Source organism: Ictidomys tridecemlineatus, chromosome 2 (genome assembly GCF_052094955.1).
Source record: "Ictidomys tridecemlineatus isolate mIctTri1 chromosome 2, mIctTri1.hap1, whole genome shotgun sequence".
Taxonomy (NCBI): domain Eukaryota; kingdom Metazoa; phylum Chordata; class Mammalia; order Rodentia; family Sciuridae; genus Ictidomys; species Ictidomys tridecemlineatus.
Window position 1 is genome coordinate 52,472,389 of NC_135478.1, and position 24,224 is coordinate 52,496,612.

The 24,224-nt window shown below is 44.1% G+C and overlaps 1 protein-coding gene across 3 annotated transcripts in view; it reads left to right on the forward strand.

Moving 5' to 3' along the window:
* Window positions 1–24,224, forward strand: part of Ptprg (protein tyrosine phosphatase receptor type G) — a 707,393-nt gene that overhangs the window by 550,386 nt on the left and 132,783 nt on the right. For 2 of the 3 annotated variants that reach the window (XM_078038562.1, XM_078038563.1), the window contains exon 7: window positions 19,679–19,836. In XM_078038562.1, coding sequence (XP_077894688.1) covers window positions 19,679–19,836 — 158 coding nt within the window. Of the gene's footprint in view, window positions 1–19,678; window positions 19,837–21,457; window positions 21,558–24,224 lie in introns of those variants that run through there. The other variant, XM_078038564.1, reaches the window with a different exon arrangement.

Consider the following 24,224-nt stretch of genomic DNA (forward strand, 5'->3'; position numbering starts at 1 on the left):
GACAGTGCTAAGAAAGGTGTATTTTGTTCAAGGTCATTTAAAAGTATAAGTATCTATTTTTTTTTCTTTCCAGTTTTTGGATTACATGCTTTCTAGTCCTCTTCCTAGCACCCACCCAGAGAACTCCCAGGGATCTGTGTGCAGGTGTGTGTACTCCCAAATGTAAAATGACCACTTTCTGTTTCTGAAAGGAAACTCAGTAGCGGTGGTGATTTGGTTGAGCAGCTTTGCCTATTTGTCCGTTTCTTCCCAGCGGCCCTCCTTGCCGTCCCACTCCCCTTCCACTGGACCTGACACCTTTATGAGTTGGAGGCAGCTTGCTTTCTCCCTCAGGGAATGGGGGAGGGGGGGACAGCAAGAAATTGTCTCCAAAAAGGCCGAATCCCCCACTGGTCATTTTGAACAGCTGCTCTTCCTGCTCTCCCTCCTTCCCTCTCTGAGCTTTTCCAAGAAAGCCATCACTGAAAGAACAAATAAATTGTCACTGAAAACACCCTTCTGATAATGTCCCCAAATGAAGCTCTTGAGAGCTTTTCCTTTTAAAAATGGAAGTCAGGGCCTGGACAAGATCAGAACTTACAGAAGAGTTTCTCTGACTTACCAGTTTATTACCTGGGCTCACCTCGGAGGTATTTCTCCCATCCCCCTCCCCCCTGCCCCTGCCCTGGGACACTGACCATTTCCTACCAAATCTATGGACATAGCCTTGGGGTGGCTGGCGTTCAGCACAGGCCCCTGTACAAAGGGAAGGGAAGCAAGAAGGTCTATTTGCAGATCTGTATCAGCTGTTCCACCAAGTTCTTCTGGGTAGTGGTAAGAGTGGGTGCTTCTCATTTCCTTCCCCCCACCCCCATCCATCACACCAGCCAAGACTGAGCTTCCTACCATAGAGAGGTGGGGTGTCTGCAGACCTGGCCATCCTCTGAGTTCTACTGAAGAGCCAATAGGCTTCTTGTCACATCATGGTAGTGGCAGGATGAACTGTTTCGAAAGAAACCAGCCCTGTGCTGCAGGTGCACATGATATAGTACCTTTGACAGCCAGTGTTACACATCGACCTTGCCATCCATCCTGGCTGGCAATGCCATATGTAGATCCTATCAAGAGACATGTCCACCTAGCCAAAGACTCATGCATGTGAACTTTTTTTCTTTCTACTGGCCCAAAACCACATCAGAGAGATACAGGTTGTGGTATATTCATACAGTGGAATACTATGCAGCAATTAAAAGTAATGAACTACTGACTTACCCCAAAACAAAAACACCCATACCACATAGCCCCATTTATGTAAAGTTTAAGAACAGCCCAAACCAGCCCATGGTGTTAAAGGTCAGAATAGTGGAGTACAAAAGGGACTCAAGGAAATTTTCTTGGAGGGTAGTGATAAAAATGTATCTTTCTTTGGCAGGAAAGGGTAACTAAAATTGAACCCAGGGGCACTCAACCACTGAGCCATATCCCTGGCCTTATTTTGTGTTTTATTTAGAGACAGGGTCTCACTGAGTTGCTGAGCACCTCACTTTTACTGAGGCTGGCTTTGAACTTGCAGTCCCCCTGCCTCAGCCTCCCGAGCTTATTTTTAAGTATTCCACTCCGCTTAAAAATATATCTTGATCCAGAAGATGATTACATTGGAGTCATAAATCTTTACCACACAGTCCCATTCGATTTGTGATTTGATTATTTTTAAAATAGTTAAAGAGTAGCCCATATATATGTGTTAAACATGGATTTCTCAAAGCTCTTTCATGTATGAAGCTTAAAAAAAAACCCAGCAGCATGCATGAGAGAGTCAAATATTAAAAATGCTAAACAAGTCAAGCACCAGCAAGTATGTATGTGCCAGGCACTCTCGTGGTGTCTGTGAAATCAGTTAGGGAGACCAGGCTTTGGAAACACTTGGTAGTATCCAGCTCTTTTGGTCCAAGAGTCCTGCTCCATTAAAAAAACTCAGATCTAACATAGGTATACCCAGAGATGTGTCCAAGGATGTTTGTGGCATTGTTAATTTCTAATTTCCCAAATATAAAAATGCCTTAGAAATCCATCATTCGAAGACTGGATCAATACGACTTCCTATAGTCATACAATAGAAAGGAACAGAGAGCCTAATGTTATGATGCACCCAAGAAACACTCTGTTCAGCATGTGAGACTAGATCCTGAACCGTACATTTTTGCATGTTCTTCAACATGAGTTTGAAAATGAGGAAACGGAAGCTATAATGTTTAGGAGTCTGGGAGGGAAAACTAAAAGGAAAGTCAATAATGATTATTTCAAAATGGGAATGGTGGTTATTACTTGGGGGTGGGATGGAATAGGAAGGACTGGCCCTGTAGGGGAAGCCAGGTCCCCTCCAGTTCCAAGTGGTCACCCCACACTAGGTTTCCCTGTAAGATTATTTGACAGTGCTACATGTTGGGGGTATTATTATTATTATTACTTTTTTTTTTTTTTTTGGTACCAGAGATTGAACTCAGGGGCACTCAACCACTGAGCCACATCCCCAGCCCTATTTTTGTATTTTATTTAGAGACAGGGTGTCTCTGAGTTGCTTAGGGCCTCGCAAAGTTGCTGAGGCTGGCTTTGAACTCACGATCCTCCTGCCTCAGTTTCCTGAGCCACTGGGATGACAGGCGTGTGCCACCGTGTGCCGGCACTACATGTGTGTTTTGCATGCCTTTCTGCCTGTGGATTCCGTTTCACAGTTAAAAGAGGCAAAGATTAGCACAAGAAAGTGAGAGACGCAGACAGCGTGCCCTTGTGGGACACATCGAGTACCAGGTGGCCTCACAGTGAGCAACGCAGCAAGAGCCACCGCACTTTCTTAAAAACTTGTGCTGTAACAGCCCTTGACAGGCTGTTTGTTCTCTCTGCTAATTGATTGCAGGCCAGTGAGAGAGCTGCGGCTGCCTCGGGATTGTGTCATTAAAAGATGACTTTGAATGCCAGCATCTCCTTGTGGAGTTGAGAAGAAGGAAATGGGCAGCAAAGGGAGGGGGTGGTGACAGGTCTGGAAGCAAAAGGCCCCTCGCTGCTGCAGTGCTGGTGTGAGCTTGCCCTGTGAGGGGAAGGGCTGGATGAGCTCTAGCTAGCATCACGGAACCTTCTAGAAGCCTCTGGTCTTGCCTTGGTTTACATGGCAGAGACAGGCACACAAAGCAGGCAGTGGCTGGCAGCTTGCCCCAGAGTCACACCTGGAGAAGCCACCCAGCCCAGGCTCAACCAGACAGTCCATCTCCCCCTCTTCCTTTGTCAGGTCCCCACACTTTTTTCAGCACTGACTGAGTCACATCAAATGGTCTCTTAAAGGAGCAAGTGAAAAAGTACTTTTTCTCTCTCGATCACTCGCTCTCTCTCTCTCTTAAATGGGACTGGAGATTGAACCCAGAGCCTTGTGCATGCCTAGCAAGTGCTCTACCACTGAACTATGCTGTCAGTGAGGTCATAGGACCTTCCCCCGTGATTGTTCGTTTGTCACTATTGTAACTGTCACCAGTGATTAAAAAGTCTGTCTGAGACTAAATGGCTAGAGTTCCTGAAAATATATTGAAAGGACTTTCGAAGAAGAGGACAGATTCTGGAACAGGGGACCTGCAGGGAAAAAACTAACCTAGGAGACAGACATGGTAGCCTGGGTTGTATAATCCAACAGCAAGAAGATTCGAGCAAAGAGATGAGTTGATGTTGTTTGAGGAGTTCTTCCCTGTTCTTCGCACATGAACTTTAAGCTTCTTTAACCATAGAGTCTGTTATTCCTTTCACCCATCAAGTGCCCAGTAAGTATTAGTCAGTGTACTGAGGGTGAAAGGAAGATCCCCCTTGCTCTTGGGAAAGTCTTATTAGAATCCTTTGTTTTTCTTTTTTTCTTTCTTCTGTCCTGGCTGTTCTTAGTACTCAAAAAATCAATGTTACTTGTCTGCAAAGTAATTTCATGTATTCACATCTTCATGGGCCCACGTCTTTTTTAGTGAATAGAGTTTTATTGCTCAGCCACACTCATTTCTGTATGTATTGTCTGCTGTTACTTTGATGGCAGCGTTAGTAGTTGTGACCTAGAGACTCTCTGGTGCAAAGCCTTCAATATTTTCTCACTGGCCCCTTTACAGAAAAAGTCCACCGCCTGCCTCATCTGTCTGGTAGCTGTTGTGCTTGCTCTGCTAAACAGTATCACCCTCCCCAAGTGGTTTGTTAATGTTGGGACAATGAGAATACCCATTCAGGCCATGGCTCCTCTCTGACAGACTCCACAGAGATTGGCTTCAGTTTTGATCTTGATCACATCATGGTGTAAATTCTGAACAAGTGAATGAAGGGTCCATTTTCATCTTTGTCTTAAAGAAGGAAACTCGGGAAATTGTTTTCTCCCTTTTTATGGGAAAACCAATACTAAGCCATCTACAGAAGACTGGTAATTTCAAATGCAATAACACACAACAAAATTTCCCGTTTGAAGTTTATGCGTGCAGCATTAATTACGTGGAACTTTCCTGAAGTGTGCTGTAAATAGGCGGTACCTGGTCTCCAATGCTTTGGCTCTTACCCTTTCAAACGGATCCAGGAAGGACTGATACTTATCGGAACACTTTTGATCTCAAAATCTTCTAGAAACAGGCAGACCTAAGCCATTTCCACAGTTTCCTGGATTTCGGTGTATCAGAATCATGACCATACTTGTGAGCTATTTCCAGTTCTTTCCTTAGCCAAGGCCAGGAAATAGGATGCTGTGTAACTTCTATTATCATTTATAGCATTGTTCACAGTAACGTCAAGACATAAAAAGACTTCAGAAGTGATTCCTTTTAAGTTTGATTTGAATCTGGGGCCGGTTCTCACCCATCCAGCATTCTTTGTTAATAGTTTATTATTTGAACATGGTTAGGGGAGGCCAGGAAGATGCCTTCTCCTGTTTGCTTTAACAAAATGTGAAGCACAGAGGATTTTAAAATACATCTTCAGGAGTCTACTGCAAAGGTCCTCGCTAAGTACTTGGGGATACAGAGATGGTTTGTTTCCTTGATTTTATGCTCTCTTTATGTCACCTTGGTATAGGAGAGGCACTGTCCAGTGGCCCAGAACATAGGTTCTGGTTTTCAATATCATTCCTGATCTGAACTAATGGTACAGTCCGCACAAACCGCTTAACCTCTGTGTGTTTTGCCCACTGTAATAATAGTGCAACCTTAACGGCTTATCCTGGGGATTTCTCTTCTTTTGCTATCCAGGGAAAGAGCAAACAAAACAAGAAAGTGGGTGAAAGGAAGAAGCAGCCCCCCAGGTGCCCTGTAAACAGGCCTGTCCATCCCAGCAGCACACAGTGAGATAAGCATTCTCAGTCCCGTTGTGTCGATGGGTGAACTGAGATTTCAGTGAGATGAGCTCATTTCCCTCAGCTCTTGCAATGTAGCCACGTTTTGGATCCAGTTTTTTTTTTTTTTTTTTTTTTAGGACTTGGAGATGTATTATTTTCTTTCTCCTCTGCTGCGCCAGCATCGACTGGCTTCCAGGTTATTGTCAAAATCACTTGATTCTTGTGCATCTTAGGTCTCCTTTGTGAATTAACTCATTTGGTGTCAAAAGTGAACTGAAAGAATGCACACATCATGTCCGGGGTGGTCGCCAGAACCTGGTCGGGCAGAGTGGGGAAGACCCTGGAACTGCTCCGTGGGGATAGTGGGGTTGTGACCATGTAGGACTTCATGTCATTTAAATGTCACATTCATTTCCTTAGTTGTTAACAAGATGGTGACCTTCGTGTGCTTTCTCCTTGGAAATATTGATGCTAACCTATATTTTATTCACATACCAACTCTCATATGAAAATGCCACACTTGGTCAATGGAAACCATTAATAAAGTCGGGGAAGCTCGATGTCATTGAAATTAGCACAATGGGTTATGTCATGACTTGGACTGTACTTCTGGGCACTTGAATTTGGCTATCTGATTTTTTATTTTTTGGTACCAGGGTTTGAACCCAGGAGTGCTTAACCACTGAGCCACATCCCAGCCCTTTCAGCCCTTTTTATATTTTGTTTAGAGACAGGATCTTGCTGAGTTGCTTAGGGCCTTAGCCTCCCGAGTGGCTGGAATTATGGGTGTGCACCATTTCACTGGCCAAGGATTTGATTTGTCAGGAGGGCTTGCTCTCCCCAAGACCCTTGCCTAGACCCATAACCACACTAGTTATTTGTGCCTCTGGAAATTTTCTCCAGACTGTAGCTGTGGAGAAGGTGAGAATAGAGTTTCAATTCACTGCACACTGGTGGAGACTTTCTTAGAAGCAAAAGCAAGTTCTAGGCTTCTCCCTCCACATATAGTTTGCCCTATGGATACTCAAATGACATTTCTTTCTTCTTTATATTATTATTGTTGTTGTTATTATTATTATTATTATTATTATTATTATTATTATTATTATTATTATTATTTTGATACTAGAAATTGAACTGAGGGGCACTTAACCCCTGAGCCACATCCCCAGCCCTGCTTTGTATTTTATTTAGAGACATGGTCTCCCTGAGTTGCTTAGGGCCTTGCTAAGTTGCTGAGGCTGGCTTTGAACTCACGATCCTCCTGCCTCATCCTCCCAAGCCAGGGGACTTACAGGCCTGCACTACTGTGTCTGACTTCAAATGATATTTCTGGTTGCTGCCTGCTCTTTGTATAGAAGCAGGGATCAACAAATTTTCTCTGAAAGGGACTGATAGCAAATATTTTAGACTTTGCCAGCTGTATATTTCTCTTTTTTTCCCCCAACAACTCTGTGTTTCTAGTCCCAAAGCAGCCAGACGATACATAAACAGGCATGGCTATGTTCCAATAAAACTTAATTTACAAAAATGGGCATGAGGCCAAATCTGGCCCATAAGCCATAGTTTGCCCGCTTTTGACTTAAGAGTTTCTTAGCGCTTTGGTTCGATTCATTTCTTTCAGCTCTTATAAAGGACCTGCTCTATAAAGCACTATGCTGGGTGTCAGTCAGGAGATGTGCTCCTGCTGTATGTAATAGAGCCCCGGCCTGGTAAGAGACCGCTATTAACCACTTCCACAGACTACAAATTAAGCCTGGGTCTGTTTAGCCGTGACCTTGAGGGAGTTCTCAGCACCTCTGAGAAGATTTCGACCTGTTCCCTAAGTTATGAGACCTCATGTAGAGAAAGGTCAGGGCAGGGCCTGGCACCCAGTTCCTGCACCAGAAGTATAAACTGGGCAAAGGAAAACTGCTGTGTATTCCACTGTGTGGGATGGAGTCCTGGGGTCCAGGCCAGTGAAGGGTAAACTGAGGCTGGTGAACCCAGTCTTTTTTTTTTTTTTTTTTTTTGGTGTGTGGTGGTGGGGGGCATGCCAGGGATTGAACTCAAAAGCACTCTACTATCGAGCCACATGCCCAGCCTATTTTTGTATTTTATTTAGAGATGGGATCTTACTGAGTTGCTTAGGGCCTTGCTAAATTGCTGAGACTGGTTTTGAACTCTCAATCCTCCTGCCTCAGCCTCCTGAGCTGTTAGGTTTACAGATGTGCACCACCACACCCATCTTGGAAAACCTAGTCTTTATCAACAGATGAGAATCAATGTGTCTGCCTGCTCCTGGGAGCATCTTTCACCACAGTCACATAGGACAAGCTCTGGACCCCACTTCTTCTAGACTTATAAAAGCAATGAGACCTTAGGTCATTAAACCTTTTGAATCCTATCCTTATATGATTCTCATCTGTCCTTGCAAGTCTTTCTCTTCGCAGTTCTAAAATCGGGATGCATCTTTGAGTTCCTATCAAGTCATTGTTTAATGAGCAACTTTTATCGATGAATTTTGAAATAGCGAACCATCTTGTGACTAGTGTTGACTTAGATACTGAAGAAATGGAGGATCTTGGATTTGGGGTTATTTTAAATGCACCAACTGCTACTATGTGCATTTTCTTCCCCTCTCTTATGTCGGTTTGGTACCTCCTTTGTTCTAGGAACAGAGTATTTTAGCTGCTAGGTATACACAGAGGCCTTGGCCCTGGTGCAGTAATTGGGCTGTTGGAGTAGACAGTAAACAAGTTAATGGAAGCAGCAAAGGAAATGAATGGAGTAGGTGGACGTAGGTAGTTGACAGCAGAGGGGACATCCCTCGGGTGGATGTTCAGGCAGTGGTGAGCAGAGACCCAGATGCTAAGATGTCACCCATGAGATGGTGGGAGGGAGAGCCCTGCAGGCAGAGAGAGCAAGTGGGCAGCCACGGGGAGACGGGGAGAGACCCTGCACAGAGGTAGACAGGACCTCAGGGCCATGGTGAGGAGTTTAGGTTTCATCCTAAATGAACTGAGAAGGCTCTGCAAGACTTCAAGTGGAGCAGTGTCAAGATTCATTTTCTGGTTTTGTTTATTTGTTTGTTTGTTTTGTTTTTTTAAGTTCTAAGTCTTCACTGAGCTGATCATGTTTACATCTTCTGCAGATGAGCCACCAAGAGCCCAGGGGTCTAAAGTGAGGCACTAGAAAGAGCCCAGGGCTGGGCAATGGAGACCCAGAATCCTTCCTCAGGCCGCTGTGTGGTTTGGGGCAGTCTCTTTCCCTCTCTAACCTCATTTCCTTTGTTTCTAAAATGAATTGGAACCAGTATCCTTTGAGGACACCAAAGTCCCAGTCTCTCCTGACTCTGTTTATTCCCTAGTCCCTTTGACATCCTCCACTTCTCTGTGACTCTTGGGGGATTTCCCGAGTGACACCTGGTCATGACCTAAGCCTGGTACCTGTTCCTGGTACCATGGAGCCTTATAGAAGCCTGCTCCTTGGACCCGGGACAGCCCCATTTTCCCTCCCATCTCATGCTCCTTAGGAAACACGCTCTGATAATGAGCAACCAGTTACACAGACCCGACATTGTTGCTTGTATGTAGATCATAAATTCCCTCCTCCCAGGCTCCCCTGGGGGGGCCCCTGCCCCATCTTAATTACAATCTCCTATTTTCCAGCCTCCCCAGTGCCACGATCCTAAACCCCAGGTTCTAGTCCTCAGGCCCTTGTGTCCGTATTTCCTGCTTCCTGTCTATGCCTAGCCTGCCCTCCTGTCGCCAGCTGTCAGCCCAGGACTGCCCCAGGTCACACAGTGCGTGAGTGGCAGGTCTAGACTCAGCCTAGAGCTGCCGACCCGTGTCTAGTGTATTCTCCCCCCCCCCCCATTCCATGACCTTTTCACGTTTTTTAGCCAAATTATCAATTATACTTACCCAGCTGGTGATTAGCATCCTTGAACCTGTTCAGTTGGGGGTTTGAGACTATTCCTTCTCTCTTTCCTCTGACTTGTGGCTGCCCAGCCACACACAGGAGGAGCGAGCTCTGTTCACTAGCCTTTCTCTGCCTGTTTTCCCAGGTGGCTACAGGCCCTCTTGCTTCCCCACTGCAGCCAGGATTTAAACCAGAAGAAAAGTGACATTCACATACCAAGATGTTGCCAGCAGCAAAGGTGCATGAATCCTGACCCCAGCCATGAATGGAAGAGGTAGAGCCAAGAGCCAGTGCAAAGGCCCTGGGGTAGTACACTCATGGAACCCAGAGGCCAAGTTGGCTGTACCTAAGAATCAGAAAGGAGATGTGGACGAGCCTGAATGATCTTAAGCCTTTAAGGAAAAATAAATTGCTTTTTCTTTAAAAAAAAAATAAATAAAAATCCACACATAAAAAGCAGGGGCCAGGGAGGAGACATTGATTAAACTAAACAATCCTTGTGCTAAAAACAGAAGCTTGGCCTCCAATGCCATTTCCCGAAATTGAGAGTGATGTTCATTTTCTCCACTTGGAGTGCCCATATTCTGTCCAAATCCCTTCCAGGGTACTACATTGATGACTGTGTATGCATTTGTATTGGGGGTCTTAGCACATTCTTCATGACCCTGCAGGTTCTTCTGTATATCGACTGTGCACCGCGTTTTATCAAGAGCCTTCTCTTTGCCTATTGCAACCAAAGCATTGAGAATATTAAGTTATTAACACACTGGAAAAAAAATGCAATCAATCAGATGATTATCATCTAATGTTTTAATGATCACATTTTTAATCCAATTACGCATGTTTGAATCTTTCAAATTTTCTTTAATTAAAAATTGCCTCCTGGCACTGCTCTCAGAAAGAAGATTGAACAGAATCAGCCAGATAGAATTTAATGTGGAAAGGAAACTGCGGAGATAGCAGGGCCGAGCTGGGTGGAAGGGTTGACCAACGACGTTGAAGCCCTCAGACGGAATTTCCTAATTGATAAGAAAAATTTAATCATCTTCAGATAGACCCCGTTTGCATTCAAATAAGGTATTCCTTTGCCAAATAAACCTCCCCTGGCTGATTATTCACATTGTCGTTCAAAATGCTTAAAAATGAAAGAAGGAGTTGGGTGAGTCTCAGACTACTTCATACAGTGTGTATTTAATATAAAAGCCATGCATTATTCATCCTCATAATTTGAATAACTTTGAATTTAACGTCCTCGTTCCTCATCTTTTCCTTTGATGAACAATTAATTATTAAAATATAATATTGTCTGCATACAGCACCCAGGATCCTCGAACGTGTGGAAGATGAGATTCATTCCTTTTCAATTCTTTTATCTAGGAATGCACAGTACCTGCTAATTATGGCATAATGCATGAATGGTGGTATAAGTAGAGTGTTTCAAATATTTTTCCCAACTGGTAAGTGGCTGGAATAGGCATGTTTGGAATTCGAATTGCTAATTAGGATTGGGGGAGGAATGCTCTTATCTGGATGGATATGGAGACCCACTAGCCTTTTGTAATGGGAATTATTTACTTATTTACTCTCCTGGGTGCTGGGGGTTGAATCTAGCTCTGTACCACTGAGCCCCAACCCCAGCTTTTTTATATATTTTATTTAGAGACAGGGTCTCCCTCTGAGTTGCTGATGCTGACCTTGAACTTGGAATCCTCCTGCCTCAGCCTCCTGAGCTGCTGGGATTATGGGTTTGCACCACCACATGCAGCATAACAGGATTTATTTAATACAGCACATCTGTACATGTACTCCCTGCCAGGTACTCTCCTAATGTCTCCTAACTTATTTAATAGAACTTCCCTAGGAGGTGGGTATTGCCATCCCATTTGACAGGTGAAGAAAAAAAGTTACAGAGAAGTTTGGTAACTTATTGTAGGTCAGACACTTTTTTTTAAAAAAAAAAAATTATTTTACTTGTAGATAGACACAATAACTTTTATTCATTCATTCATTCATTGATTTTTATGTGATGCTGAGGATCGAACCCAGTGCCTCACACATGCTCTGCAAATGCTCTACCACTGAGCCACCCCAGCCCTGTAGGTCAGACCTTTAAGTGGACTGGTCAGGATTCAGATCCACAGGGCTTGGCTCTAGCATCTCTGTTTTGTAATGTCTACGTTTATGACGATGATCTGCCTTAAGCATTGAAAGGTTGTTCCTCCTCCTTCCCTGGGCCTGTCCTCAGAGGTCTCCGTCTTGGGTCCAGGTAGTTGAGCAGACTTAATGGGCAGTACTGGGAATTCAGGGCTACCATTTCAGAAGCTGCCCCTAATGTAGAGTGAGGCCTCTGTGTACCCCAGCAGGACTTGGAATTTTCAGAAAGATCACCACTACACACCGATGTCCTGCTTGCACTCAGAAAAACCAAGGAGCAGAAACACCTCAAGAGTTAATTCTGTAATCTTAGTATGTTGTTCTCAAAACACATGATCATTGAATGACCACAGAGCCCAGACAGGTGGCCCTCCTTCCCTTGCCCCCAAGACTGGCTGTGGCTTATCAAGGTGACCTTTGAACATCTGACACTCCTTCCTACCACACTCAGGTTGAAGTAGGTATGGGCCTGAAGCCCAGATCCATTCCACAGCTTATTTTTATATGACTCTGAGCTAAGAATAATTTTGTTTTGTTTTGTTTTGTTTTTGGTACCAAAGAATGAACTCGGTGGCGCTTAACCACTGAGCCCCATCCCCAGCCCTATTTTGTATTTTATTCAGAGACAGGGTCTCGCTGAGTTGCTTAGCGCCTCGCTGTTGCTGAGGCTGGCTTTGAACTCTCGATCCTCCAAGTCTCAGCCTCCTGAGCCGCTGGAAAAGAATAGTTTTTACATTTGTGCCCTAGTTAAGTGAAATGCTTTTTCCCCAAAAGAATTCTATTCTTCTTCTTAAGGGGACATGTATTTTGAAGATTGCCCTCAGTTGTTATTAGCGTTTTGAATATTGTTAATATTATAGAAGTGGGTTAGTTATGTAAGTACCTACACAGCGTCTTTGATTTTTGCCTCTTGCCTGCAAAGCCTAAAATATTTACTATGTGATGCTTTACAGAAAATGTTTGCTAATCCCTGGTTTAAAACAGAGCAAGCCAGCTTGTGATTCATCTGGGCTTGTTCTCAGGCGCGCGCTTGCCTTCACAAATCAAGGCTTACAGCGAGCCAGGCACTGTGTTAAGCCCCTTACATCAATTAGCTCCTTAATTGGCACAGGCACCCTAAGGGATACATGTTCTCATCATTGCCGTTTTGTACAGATCGAAGAAGAAGCTCAGAGATGTTAAGGCCTTTGCCTAAAGTCACACAGCTGTTAAATATCAGTTGGTTCCAAAACTCTTGCTAGAGATTTAGCAAAGAAAACTCCCACCAGGCCTGCTGAGGCCGATGGAGAATATAGCAGACACAGTGTGTGTGCACTAGTTATGCAGTTGATAAAAAATACATACTCACAAAGCAAGCAAGGAAGTACAGGGCAAGACCTTGTTGGATAAGAGGAAGAATAATTATACATAATTAGGATAGGAATGAGGTCAGGTGGTGGCTAGACTCCACGTGCAGCTCTGGGTGACATGGGCCGCTGGTCCCGTGTTCCAGGTCCTCAGTGGTTTCCGTAAAGCAAGAATTCCATTCAAGTCTGCATTCTTGAATTTCTGACGTTAGGTCTGTTAGTTCCCCCTGGTCTTTTATTCCCAGCTCCAAAGTTAAAAGAATTTGACTAAATTGGTGCTTTTCAAAGTGTCCCTGGGTCCCCAACTGAGCCTCAGCCATAGTGGCTGTGCCCTGAGCTCTTAGAGGTGCTGGACTTCTAATGTGGGCTCCCTGGGGCAGCGCAAGCCGTTTTGTGAATCACAGAGTTCTAAAATCCATACTAACAATGGTGGTGGTATGAGGAAGCATTGAAGCCAGGCCCTCTTCCTCTCCCCCAGTCTGGGTCTCCCATCCTGTCACTCATCCATCTGAGCTTTTTTTTTTTTTTTTTTTTTTTTGGTCAGAGGGGTGGTGGGGGTAACCAGGCATTGGAACCCAGGGACGGTTAACCACTGAGCCGCATCTCCACCCCATATATATATAAAATTAGAGACAGGATCTCCCTGAGTTGCTTAGGGCCTCAATGAATTGCTGAAGCTGGCTTTGAACTCACAATCCTCCTGCCTCAGCCTCCTGAGCCACTGGGATTGCAGGCACAAGCCATGGTGCCCAGCCTGATTGCACTCAATGAGTGGAAGCCTGTACCTTGCCTCCAGAGCTCTCCTGCATTCACACAGGGGTCTCACTTCCTGTTTCCTGCCCAGTGAAGGAACATTATTTGCAAGTCTGATCCTGCTGTACCCACGTTCCCCTTTGAAAGGGAGTCTCCCCTGCTGATGCTCTTCAGCCTGGTGGCCTCCTGGAGGGGGGTGTGGTCCTGGGAGCTCTGCTGCAAGCCCCCGCCCTCTGCAGGGGTTGTCTGCTGCTTCTGGAGGGCTCACCAGGGCTTGTGGATGTGGCCCTGGGGGAAAACACCTCAGATTGTTCTGCTCCTTTGGTTTGGAGCCACGGACCCTAAGGCAGATTTGTGTGCTGCAGTGTGACACCAGCTTCACCTGCCACCAGGGAGATGGGAAGGTTGCAGGTGTGCACTCGTGGTGCCAAGCCCCCTGCACCCTCTGAGAGCTTCAGGATTCCTGTTGGCTATTTACACAGCCCTGGAAGTACGGAGGCTTTAGCTAAGGCCAGAATATTTTCTTCTCCCAGCCAAGCCATGTGCGCTCCTGGAGATTCCCCCCTCAGTAGGCTGCTGGTTCCAGGGTTAAATTAAAGCCCAGCCTTGCCAGTGGGTGGAGGCATAGTCCCGCTGTTTGCAACCTTTGATCCAACAGAAACTGGCGTGGTCGTCCTGATTATGGGCCCCTGTGATTTGAAGACTTTTGCATCTTTTAGTTAATACTTAAATTTTCCTTTAAAAAAAATGTAGCAAAAACCTCTACAAGAATCAGCTTTGCTTTTGAAGGTTTGTGAATCACAGCTATTACTACTCCACTGCTCACGTGTGACCATGGGCCTCATTGTGTCACTTTTCTGTGCCCTAAAGCCCACATCTGGAAAGTTGGAGAGCATAGTGATGTGGATTATGAAGGTCAGGGATTGTAAACATAAATACCTGGTTTTGGGCTCTGTGAATTGGGAATGATCCTAGGACAAACTTGGTGAAGTTATACTGAATATCAAATAAGTTAAAATGTAAAAAGCTTTTACAGTGGGACCTGGCTCATATAGAACGTGCTGTTTAAAGCCACATGTGGTGGCACACACCTGTGATCCCAGTGGCTCTGGAGACTGAGGCAGGAGGATCACAAGTTTAAAGTCAGCCTCAGGAAAAGTGAGTGAGGCCCTAAGCAACTCAGAAAGACCCTGTCACTAAATAAAATATAAAAAGGTCTGGGGATGTGGCTCAGTGGTTGAGTGCCCTTGGGTTCAGTCCCCAGTACCAAAAAGAGAAAGTACTGTTTAAATGTTTGCGGCCAATAAATAGAATCATGCCTTAGCACATATAGTAAAGTGCAAATCAACCTTAAGTCTTGTCCTGTCCAGCTCATCTCTTTCAAAGGGGAATTACAGTCGTTCTGATAGAGTCGATTTCTATTAGGGTTTTTGTATCATCCTCCAGTTACATAGACATCTTTAGCCTCGGGACGCATTGGGCCAGATACCTGCGCTGATTCATCTGCATGAAAGATGGAAGATGAGGGAGAGGTATGAAGCTTGGAAAAAAAATATTCCAATAGGCACAGGTACAGAAGTACCTGTGAGGTCCCCCGGGAGAGTCCTGGGAGCTATAGTAGAAGCTGTTTAGGAGCCAAGGCAAAGCATTAGCAGGACTCTAATAGTCTTAATGCATTTTTAACAGGCATGAAGACAGAGTCACAGATTTAAATTTAGGATTCCATCTCCAGAGATCCAAGTAGGAACTAGAACTTTCTCTGAGTTGTGAAGGAAGCTGGATGATCTACTGAGCCTGCTTGGGAGAATTATAAGATAGTGCCCAATCTTTATTACACAATTCCTATCTGCCTCGGGGCCTTTGCACATATTGTTACCACTGTCTAAAATACTCTCCTTCACTTTTAGATTTTCTTCCAATTAACTTTATTTAGCTCCTTTAATCAGATCAGTGCAGTCCTGGGTATTAAAATACCTGGCTTGTAGAGAACTTTGGGTAGTATCGCCATTTTGATGATGTTAGTTCTGCCTATCCATGAACAGGGTACATTTTTCCATCTTCTAAGATCTTCTTCTATCTCTTTCTTTAGGGTTCTGTAGTTTTCATTGTATAAGTCTTTCACCTCTTTTATTAGGTTGATTCCCATGTATTTTATTTTCTTTGAGGATATTGTGAATGGAGTGGTTTTCCTCATTTCCATTTCAGAAGTTTTGTTGCTGATATACAGGAATGCCTTTGATTTATGCGTGTTGATTTTATATCCTGCCATTTTGCTGAATTCATTTATTAACTCTAGTAGTTTCTTTGTAGACCCTTTTGGGTCTTCTAGGTATAGGATCATGTCGTCCGCAAATAGCAATAATTTAAGTTCTTCTTTTCCTATTTTTATGCCTTTAATTTCTTTTGTCTGTCTAATTGCTCTGGCTAGTGTTCCAAGAACTAAATTGAATAGAAGTGGTGATAGAGGGCATCCCTGTCTTGTTCCAGATTTTAGAGGGAATGCCTTCAGTTTTTCTCCATTTAGGATGATGCTAGCCTGAGGTTTAGCATATATAGCTTTTACAATGTTGAGGCAAGTTCCTGTTATCCCTAGTTTTCCTAGTGTTTTAAACATAAAGGGATGCTGTACTTTGTCGAATGCTTTTTCTGCATCTATCGAGACGATCATATGGTTCTTGTCTTTAAGTCTATTGATGTGGTGAATAGTATTTATTGATTTCTGTATATTGAACCAGCCTTGCATCCCAGGGATGAATCCTACTTGATCATGGTGTACAATTTTTTTGATATGCTTTTGTATTCGATTCACCAGGATTTTATTGAGAATTTTTGCATCCAAGTTCATTAGAGATATTGGTCTGTAGTTTTCTTTCTTTGAAGTGTCTTTGTCTGGTTTCGGGATCAGGGTGATGTTGGCCTCATAGAATGAATTTGGAAGAGCTCCTTCTTTTTCTATTTCTTGAAATAGCTTGAAAAGTATTGGTATTAATTCTTCTTTGAAGGTTTTGTAGAACTCCGCTGTATACCCATCCAGTCCAGGGCTTTTTTTGGTTGGTAGTCTTTTGATGGCTTCTTCTATTTCTTCCTTTGTTATTGGTCTGTTTAAATTGTGTGTGTCTTCCTGACTCAATCTGGGCAGATCGTATGACTTAAGAAATTTATCGATATCTTCACTATCTTCTATTTTATTGGAATATAGGGTTTCAAAATACTTTCTAATTATCTTCTGTATTTCTGTAGTGTCTGTTGTGATATTGCCTTTTTCATCCCGTATGTTAGTAATTTAAGTTCTCTTCTTCTCTTCGTTAGCATGGCTAAGGGCCTGTCGATCTTATTTATTTTTTCAAAGAACCAACTTTTAGTTTTTTCAATTTTTTCAATGGTTTTTTTTTGTTTCAATTTCGTTGGTTTCTGCTCTAATTTTAATTATTTCTTGTCTTTAACTACATTTGCTGTTGTTTTGCTCTTTCTAGGTTTAATTCGATGCCAATTAAAATCCCAATGGCATTTCTTGTAGAAATAGATAAAGCTATCATGAAATTCATATGGAAAAACAAAAGACCCAGAATAGCAAAAGGAATTCTAAGCAGGAAGTGTGAATCTGGAGGTATAGCGATACCAGATTTCAAACTGTACTACAAAGCAATAGTAACAAAAACAGCATGGTACTGGTACCAAAACAGGCAGGTGGACCAATGGTACAGAATAGAGGACACAGAAACCAATCCACAAAATTACAACTTTCTTATATTTGATAAAGGAGCTAAAAGCATGCAATGGAGGAAGGAAAGCATCTTCAACAAATGGTGCTGGGAAAGCTGGAAATCCATATGCAACAAAATGAAATTGAATCCCTGTCTCTCTCCATGCACAAAAGTTAACTCAAAATGGATCAAGGAGCTTGATATCAAATCAGAGACACAGCGTCTGATAGAAGAAAAAGTTGGCTCCAATCTACATACAGTGGGGTCAGGCTCCAAATTCCTCAATAGGACACCCATAGCACAAGAGTTAATAACTAGAATCAACAAATGGGACTTACTCAAACTAAAAAGTTTTTTCTCAGCAAGAGAAACAATAAGAGAGGTAAATAGGGAGCCTACATCCTGGGAACAAATCTTTACTCCTCACACTTCAGATGGAGCCCTAATATCCAGAGTATACAAAGAACTCAAAAAATTAAACAATAAGAAAACAAATAACCCAATCAACAAATGGGCCAAGGACCTGAACAGACACTTCTTAGAGGAAGACATACAATCAATCAACAAGTACATGAAAAAATGCTCACCATCTCTAGCAGTCAGAGAAATGCAAATCAAAACCACCCTAAGATACCATCTCACTCCAGTAAGATTGGCAGCCATTATGAAGTCAAGTAACAATAAGTGTTAGCAAGGATGTGGGGAAAAGGGTACACTTGTACACTGCTAGTGGGACTGCAAATTGGTAAGGCCAATTTGGAAAGCAGTATGGAGATTCCTGGGAAAGCTGGGAATGGATCCACCATTTGACCCAGCTATCGCCCTTCTGGGACTATTCCCTGAGGATCTTAAAAGAGCGTACTATAGGTATACTGCCACATCAATGATCATAGCGGCACAATTCACAATAGCTAGACTGTGGAACAAACCTAGATGCTCTTCAATAGATGAATGGATAAAAAAAATGTGGCATCTATACACAATGGAGTACTACGCAGCAATAAAAAAATGACAAAATCATAGAATTTGCAGGGAAATGGATGGCATTAGAACAGATTATGCTAAGCGAAGCTAGCCAATCCTTAAAAAACAAATACCAAATGTCTTCTTTGATATAAAGAGAGCAACTAAGAACAGAACAGGGAGGAAGAGCATGAGGAAAAGATTAACATTAAATGGAGACGAGTGGGGGGAGAGAAAGGGAGAGAGAAGGGAAAGCATATGGAAATGGTAGAAGACCCTCAATGTTACACAAAATTACATAGAAGAGGATGTGAGGGGAAAGAGGGGGAAACGAGAGAGAATTGAACAACAGCAGATGGGGTAGAGAGAGAAGATGGGTGGGGAGGGGAGGGGGATAGTAGGGGATAGGAATGGTAGCAGAATACAAAGGTCACTACTATGCCATTATGTAAAAATGTGGGTGTGTAACCGATGTGATTCTGCAATTTGTATTTGGGGTAAAAATGGGAGTTCATAACCCAATTGAGTCAAATGTATGAAAGATGATATATCATGAGCTTTATAATGTTTTGAACAACCAATAAAAAATATATTTAAAAAATAATAAAATACCTGGCTTGTATCCCAACTGTGCTTCTTAATTGCTCTGTGACTTTGGCCAGATACTAATCCAGACTGTACCTTATTTTCTCATAGTTTTCATGAGGCATCATTGCTGGGTCTCACCTTAAGTGTCATCTCTTTGCAAATTAAAACTGTACTGAGATTTCATCCCACTCCAGTCAGAATGCCAATTATCAAGAATACAAATAACAATAAAAGTTGGTGAGGAGGCTGGGATTGTGGTTCAGGGGTAGAGCGCTCGCCTAGCACATGGGGAGCCCTGGGTTTGATCCTCAGCACCACAAAAAAATAAATGAATGGAATGAAGGTATTGTGTCCAACTACAACTGAAAAATACATATGTTTTAAAAAAAATGTTGGTGAGGATATGGGGGAAAGGTTCACTTATGCATTCACTGCAAACTAATGCTACCACTCTAGAAAGCAGTATGGAGATTCCTCAGCAAACTTGGAATGGAACCACCATTTGATCCAGTTGTCCCACCCCTCTTACTAAGTTGCTGAGGCTGGCCTCCCTCAAACTTGATCCTCCTGCCTCTGCTTCCCAAGTTGCTGGGATTTCAGGCGTAGGGCCACTGCACCCAGCAGAATCTATTCTTTACGAAGCATAGCGTGGTCCTTATGTCCTCAGAACACACTCTGGGAAACGCGGCCTTGGTGTCTGAGGCCCCGGCTGACTCCAGAACCAATGCTTCTCAGGGCTGGTGACGTGGCGCCAACCAGCCGGGGGGCGTGGCCACCTTGGTGTGGGGGTGGCGCCAACCAGTGGGGAGGGCGTGGTCACCTTGGTGGGGGGTGGCGCCAACCTGTGGGGAGGACATGGTCTCCTTGGTGGGGGGGTGGCGCCAACCAGCGGGGAGGGCGTGGTCACTTTTGTGGCATGGCGGCTCTCACCATCTCCTGCCTCTTTTCCACAGAGAAGGAGACCTTTCTGGATCCCTTTGTCCTGCGAGACCTCCTGCCCGCGTCCCTGGGCAGTTACTATCGCTACACGGGCTCCCTGACCACCCCGCCCTGTAGCGAGATCGTGGAGTGGATCGTCTTCCGGAAGCCCGTCCCCATCTCTTACCACCAGGTGGGTGTCCACCCCGGGGTCCCCTGTTCCCCTCTCCTGTACCCATGTGGCTGCCCGACGTCCTTGCATGTCACCAGTCAGGACTTTTTTATTTTCTTGTTTCTTTTCTTTTCATGGATTTTTTTCGTTATTTCAGTCAGACTTGTTTTTGAAACCAAGGAAAGTCAAATGTAAAATATGGTTTCTTGGCTGCCAGTGAGGGGAGCTTGGGAAGAAAGATGGCCGGCCTGAGATCTGGAAAGACGCAGTTACCATCATCCAAAATGATCTCTGGTTTGGATTTGGTAGCCGGGACTGAACTCGGGGACGCTCGACCTCTGAGCCCCATCCCCAGCCCTAGTTTGCATTTTATTTAGAGACAGGGTCTCACTGAGTTGCTTAGGGCCTTGCTTTTGCTGAGGCTGGCTTTGAACTCATGATCCTCCTGCCTCAGCTGGGAAAACAGGCGTGGGCCACCGCGCCTGGCCTACGAAATGTTTTTCCAGAGTCTCTTAAATTTTTTGTTAACCCAATTAAACTTCATGAACAACAGCCTTATGCAAAGGATCCTCTTTGCACCTCATTGTTCAGAGGAGACTTTGCAGATATGCCTTGGGTCACACAGCTGGTAACCCAGCCATGGTATCTGTTCCCCAAGTTCTGACCACTGAGCCTACCCATAGCTCAGAGAGATGAAAATACCAATTACATAAAGAAATGGAATAAAACTTCCTTGACTAAGTGCTTTCTGAATGCCATGGACTTCAGTAAGCACTTTACATATTTCAACTTAGCCTGTAGCAAAGCAGCACTGAGAGATGGACCCCACTCACGTGGCACACAAGGTCATGGAGGTACAGGAAAGGTCAGGTGACATGCTCGAGGAATTATGGTTAATGAATGATAAAGCCAGAAGCCAGGCTTGGCTTTGTCGGATTCCAGAACCCCCAATGTTTCTGACCTCTGTCCTGTCTTGCCTCCCTCTGTGATTAGCACACATCTCACAGGAAGGGAGGGTTAGGCTGAGTCGCCAGCTGCAGGTGAAAATGGATGAAACAGAAATGGAGTTGGGGCATTGCCCGGAGAATGAGAGCCATAGGCAGAGAGAGGGGCCTTTAAATTACCTCATCAGGATTAATAGATAGAAGGTGAGAATTCTTGGAAAGCACATGTTGTTAAAAATTCAGCATGCACCAAGACAGAAAAAGAGTGGGATTTCTTGTGCATAATTCTGGAAAACAGAGCTAGGAACAATGGGTGGGATTTGGAAAAAAGTGAGTTGGACTTTCAGCAACCAGGACTGTCTAAAAATGGAAAGTTCTTATCAGAGCCCTCTATAGAAATGAGTCCCTCATCCTCACCCTGTCAACTTTGCAGATAAGAATAGGGACATTGTGGAGAGGAGGGGGAAATTCTGGAATTCTGCAATAATACCAGTCATGCAGCGACAGACACAGGCGGCAAGATCCCTTGCAGCCTGGCTGGTATTGGGGACAGTCTAAAGATTCTCCTAGCCAGGGCAGAGGGCAGGGAAGATGTAATGGGAGACAGAGGGTTGGGGAGGATTCTGTTTGGGCCTTTTTTTTTTTTTTTTTTTGAAAACGTACAACTTAAAGTAACTCAAATAAGAGTTAATGAAACACTAGGAAAGCCATTCTGAGATGAAGCCAATTGAGTCTCATCCTGAGCAAGACCATAATCACAAGGTGAAACTCGAGGTTCTGTCTTACAAGGACCACAAGGTGTGTGTCTGTCTGTCTGTCTGTCTCTCTCTCTCTCTCTCTCTCTCTCTCTTTCTCTTTCTTTCTCTCTTTTTTTGGTACCAGGAATTGAACCCAACGGTCACTTAACCACTGAGCCATATCCCCAGCCCTTTTTGTTTTTTACATGAGACAGGGTCTTGCTAAGTTGCTAGGGGTCATTGGGAATTACAGGCCTAGTTCATGGGGCCTCTTAAACCTTGGAGTTTCCAATGCAGTTTTGTGATTCATTCATTACTTTTGCAAAATTCAGGTCCCTGTTTCTGAGTTTGTTCTCTCTCTCTCTTTTTTTTTTTTTTTTTTTTTGTGGAGGGGGGCGGGTACCAGGGATTGAACTCGGGGCCGCTTGACCACTGAGCCCCATCCCCAGCCCTGTTTTGTATTTTCTTGGAGACAGGGTCTCGCTGAGTTGCTCAGGTCCTCACTAAGTTGCTGAGGCTGGCTTTGAACTCTCGATCCTCCTGTCTCAGCCTCCTGAGCTGCTGGGATGATAGGCATGCGCCACCATGCCTGGCCCAGCTTGTTCTCTTTTGATTCTATGGGCCACTGTGATTGCCCTAATGTCAGTTGACCTTTAAACTCAAGATTTAGCAGCTACTAACTCGTTTGGGTCTGTGTGAAGCAATTAAGAAGATGATGGCCAACCAACTAGTGGGCTGGCCTTGGGTCCTGTGACCATCCTTCAGTGAGTCATCCAGGTTACCAGGTAGTGTCCCAAGACATCTAGCATGGCTATACCAGGGATGAATGAGGCAGGTTCTGTAGCTGAAAATGGGGACAGGAGAGTTCTTTACCTTCCCAATGAAATTAGGTGGTGTGGCGCCCATTCCTTTGTACTTTCTGCCATTGGAGGTCCTTTGCACTTTGAGAGTTGTTGTCATTTTCATTTCTCTCTGATGAGAAAGGAAGGCCTGGCAATTTGACTTCCAAACAGGATCTTCTAGCCATAGGGAGATAATGAAACAAGAAAAACAAGTTTTCTTCCTAATGGTGAAGCCATCCTTGTTTTACTTAGAAAATAAATGAATAAATAAGATTATAGTGCAATATTTGCTTCTGCAAGGGTGGGAGAAAAGAATTTTTTTAAGAGAGAGAGAGAGAGAGAGAGAATTTTTTAATATTTAATATTTATTTCTTAGTTCTCGGCGGACACAACATCTTTGTTGGTATATGGTGCTGAGGATCAAACCCGGGCCGCACGCATGCCAGGCGAGCGCGCTACCGCTTGAGCCACATCCCCAGCCCAAGAAAAGAATTTTTTAAAAATATTTTCTTTGTTGCCAGTGGACCTTTATGTATTTATATGTGATGTCGAGGATCGACCCCAGTGCCTCACACATGCTAGACAAGTGCTCTACCACTGAGCCACCCCCTAGCCCCAGGAAGAATATTTTTTAAGGGATCCTTTTTAAAAGGATAAAAAAAAAAATCTTCAAAGATTTCAAGGCTTGAGATAAGGAAGTTAAAGAAATGCAGTTTGGCACTTGCCTAGCCTGTGCAAAGTCCTGGTTTAATCCCTAGATTGCAAAGAAAGAAAAAAATGAAGGAAGGAAAGATGTATTGAAGAAAAGAATCAGTGAAGGAGAGAAAGATTTAGCTACTTTTTTGGTAAGAGTTGAGGTAAAGGATGAGGTTTAAAAAACAAAAAGTTGAGGTAAAGGGTTCCTTGACAAGACAGAATTGAAGAGCACTAACACATGCTATCGTAGATATTGAACAGGGGCAAACTTAAGGCACAGTTTGGGGCTTGGCCTCCTGGTTAAATATTCATCATTAGAAGCATTTTGGCATCTGGTAGCTGGAGCTCGTAGAAAGCTCTTTGTAAATACCTGTTTACCACTCCCATCCACCTCCACCACCGTGATACTCAAGGGGGAGACATATTGGAACTTTCTTTGCCTTCCAATACATGACTTCTCTAAGGCATGCTGTTTCAAGGAAACAAAAGAAATAAAGTAGTCATATTTTATTTCCAATTTTTTTGGGGGGAGTGAACTCGAGAGCCCTCGACCATGAGCCATTGCCCCAGCCTTATTTGGTATTTTATTTAGAGACAGGGTCTCACTGAGTTGCTGAGGGCCTTGCTAAATTGCTGAGGCTGGCTTGGAACTCGCGATCCTCCTGCCTCAGCCTCCTGAGCCGCTGGGATTACAGGCATGCACCACTGCACTCAGCTCCAATTTCTTTACTGCAAATTATCCTAATTTAGCCTCACCGGGTACTACCTCAAGCATCCCTGTTTCTCTCCCAAGAGTTGAGATACCTGTGTTCACGTGGCCTAACTGCTGGCTACCTTCAACGAGGTCCCAGCTGTGCCAGCCCTTGGACAGGGAAGCATTAGCCATCCACGTATATGGCTTCAGGCCTTCCCACCCTGACATGGCCGGTATTCTTTCTGAAGTTTAGCACAGAATGTTCATTTCAGAAAGGCAAACGGCCAATTCAGAGAAGCCAAGTAGTTAGGAATTCCCTGTCTGCTTCCATCAGAAAGAAAACATCCCTAGACCTTCATTCCTCTGTTCCCCTAAAGCCTCAGTCCCCTCTCTTCTGTCTCTTTCATCCCTGGGGGGTGCCTGCAAGTAATCGAGATGAGAGTTAGTGCCCCTTAAGATACAGTGCTTGCACAGGCTGGTGACACCTATGACGTGA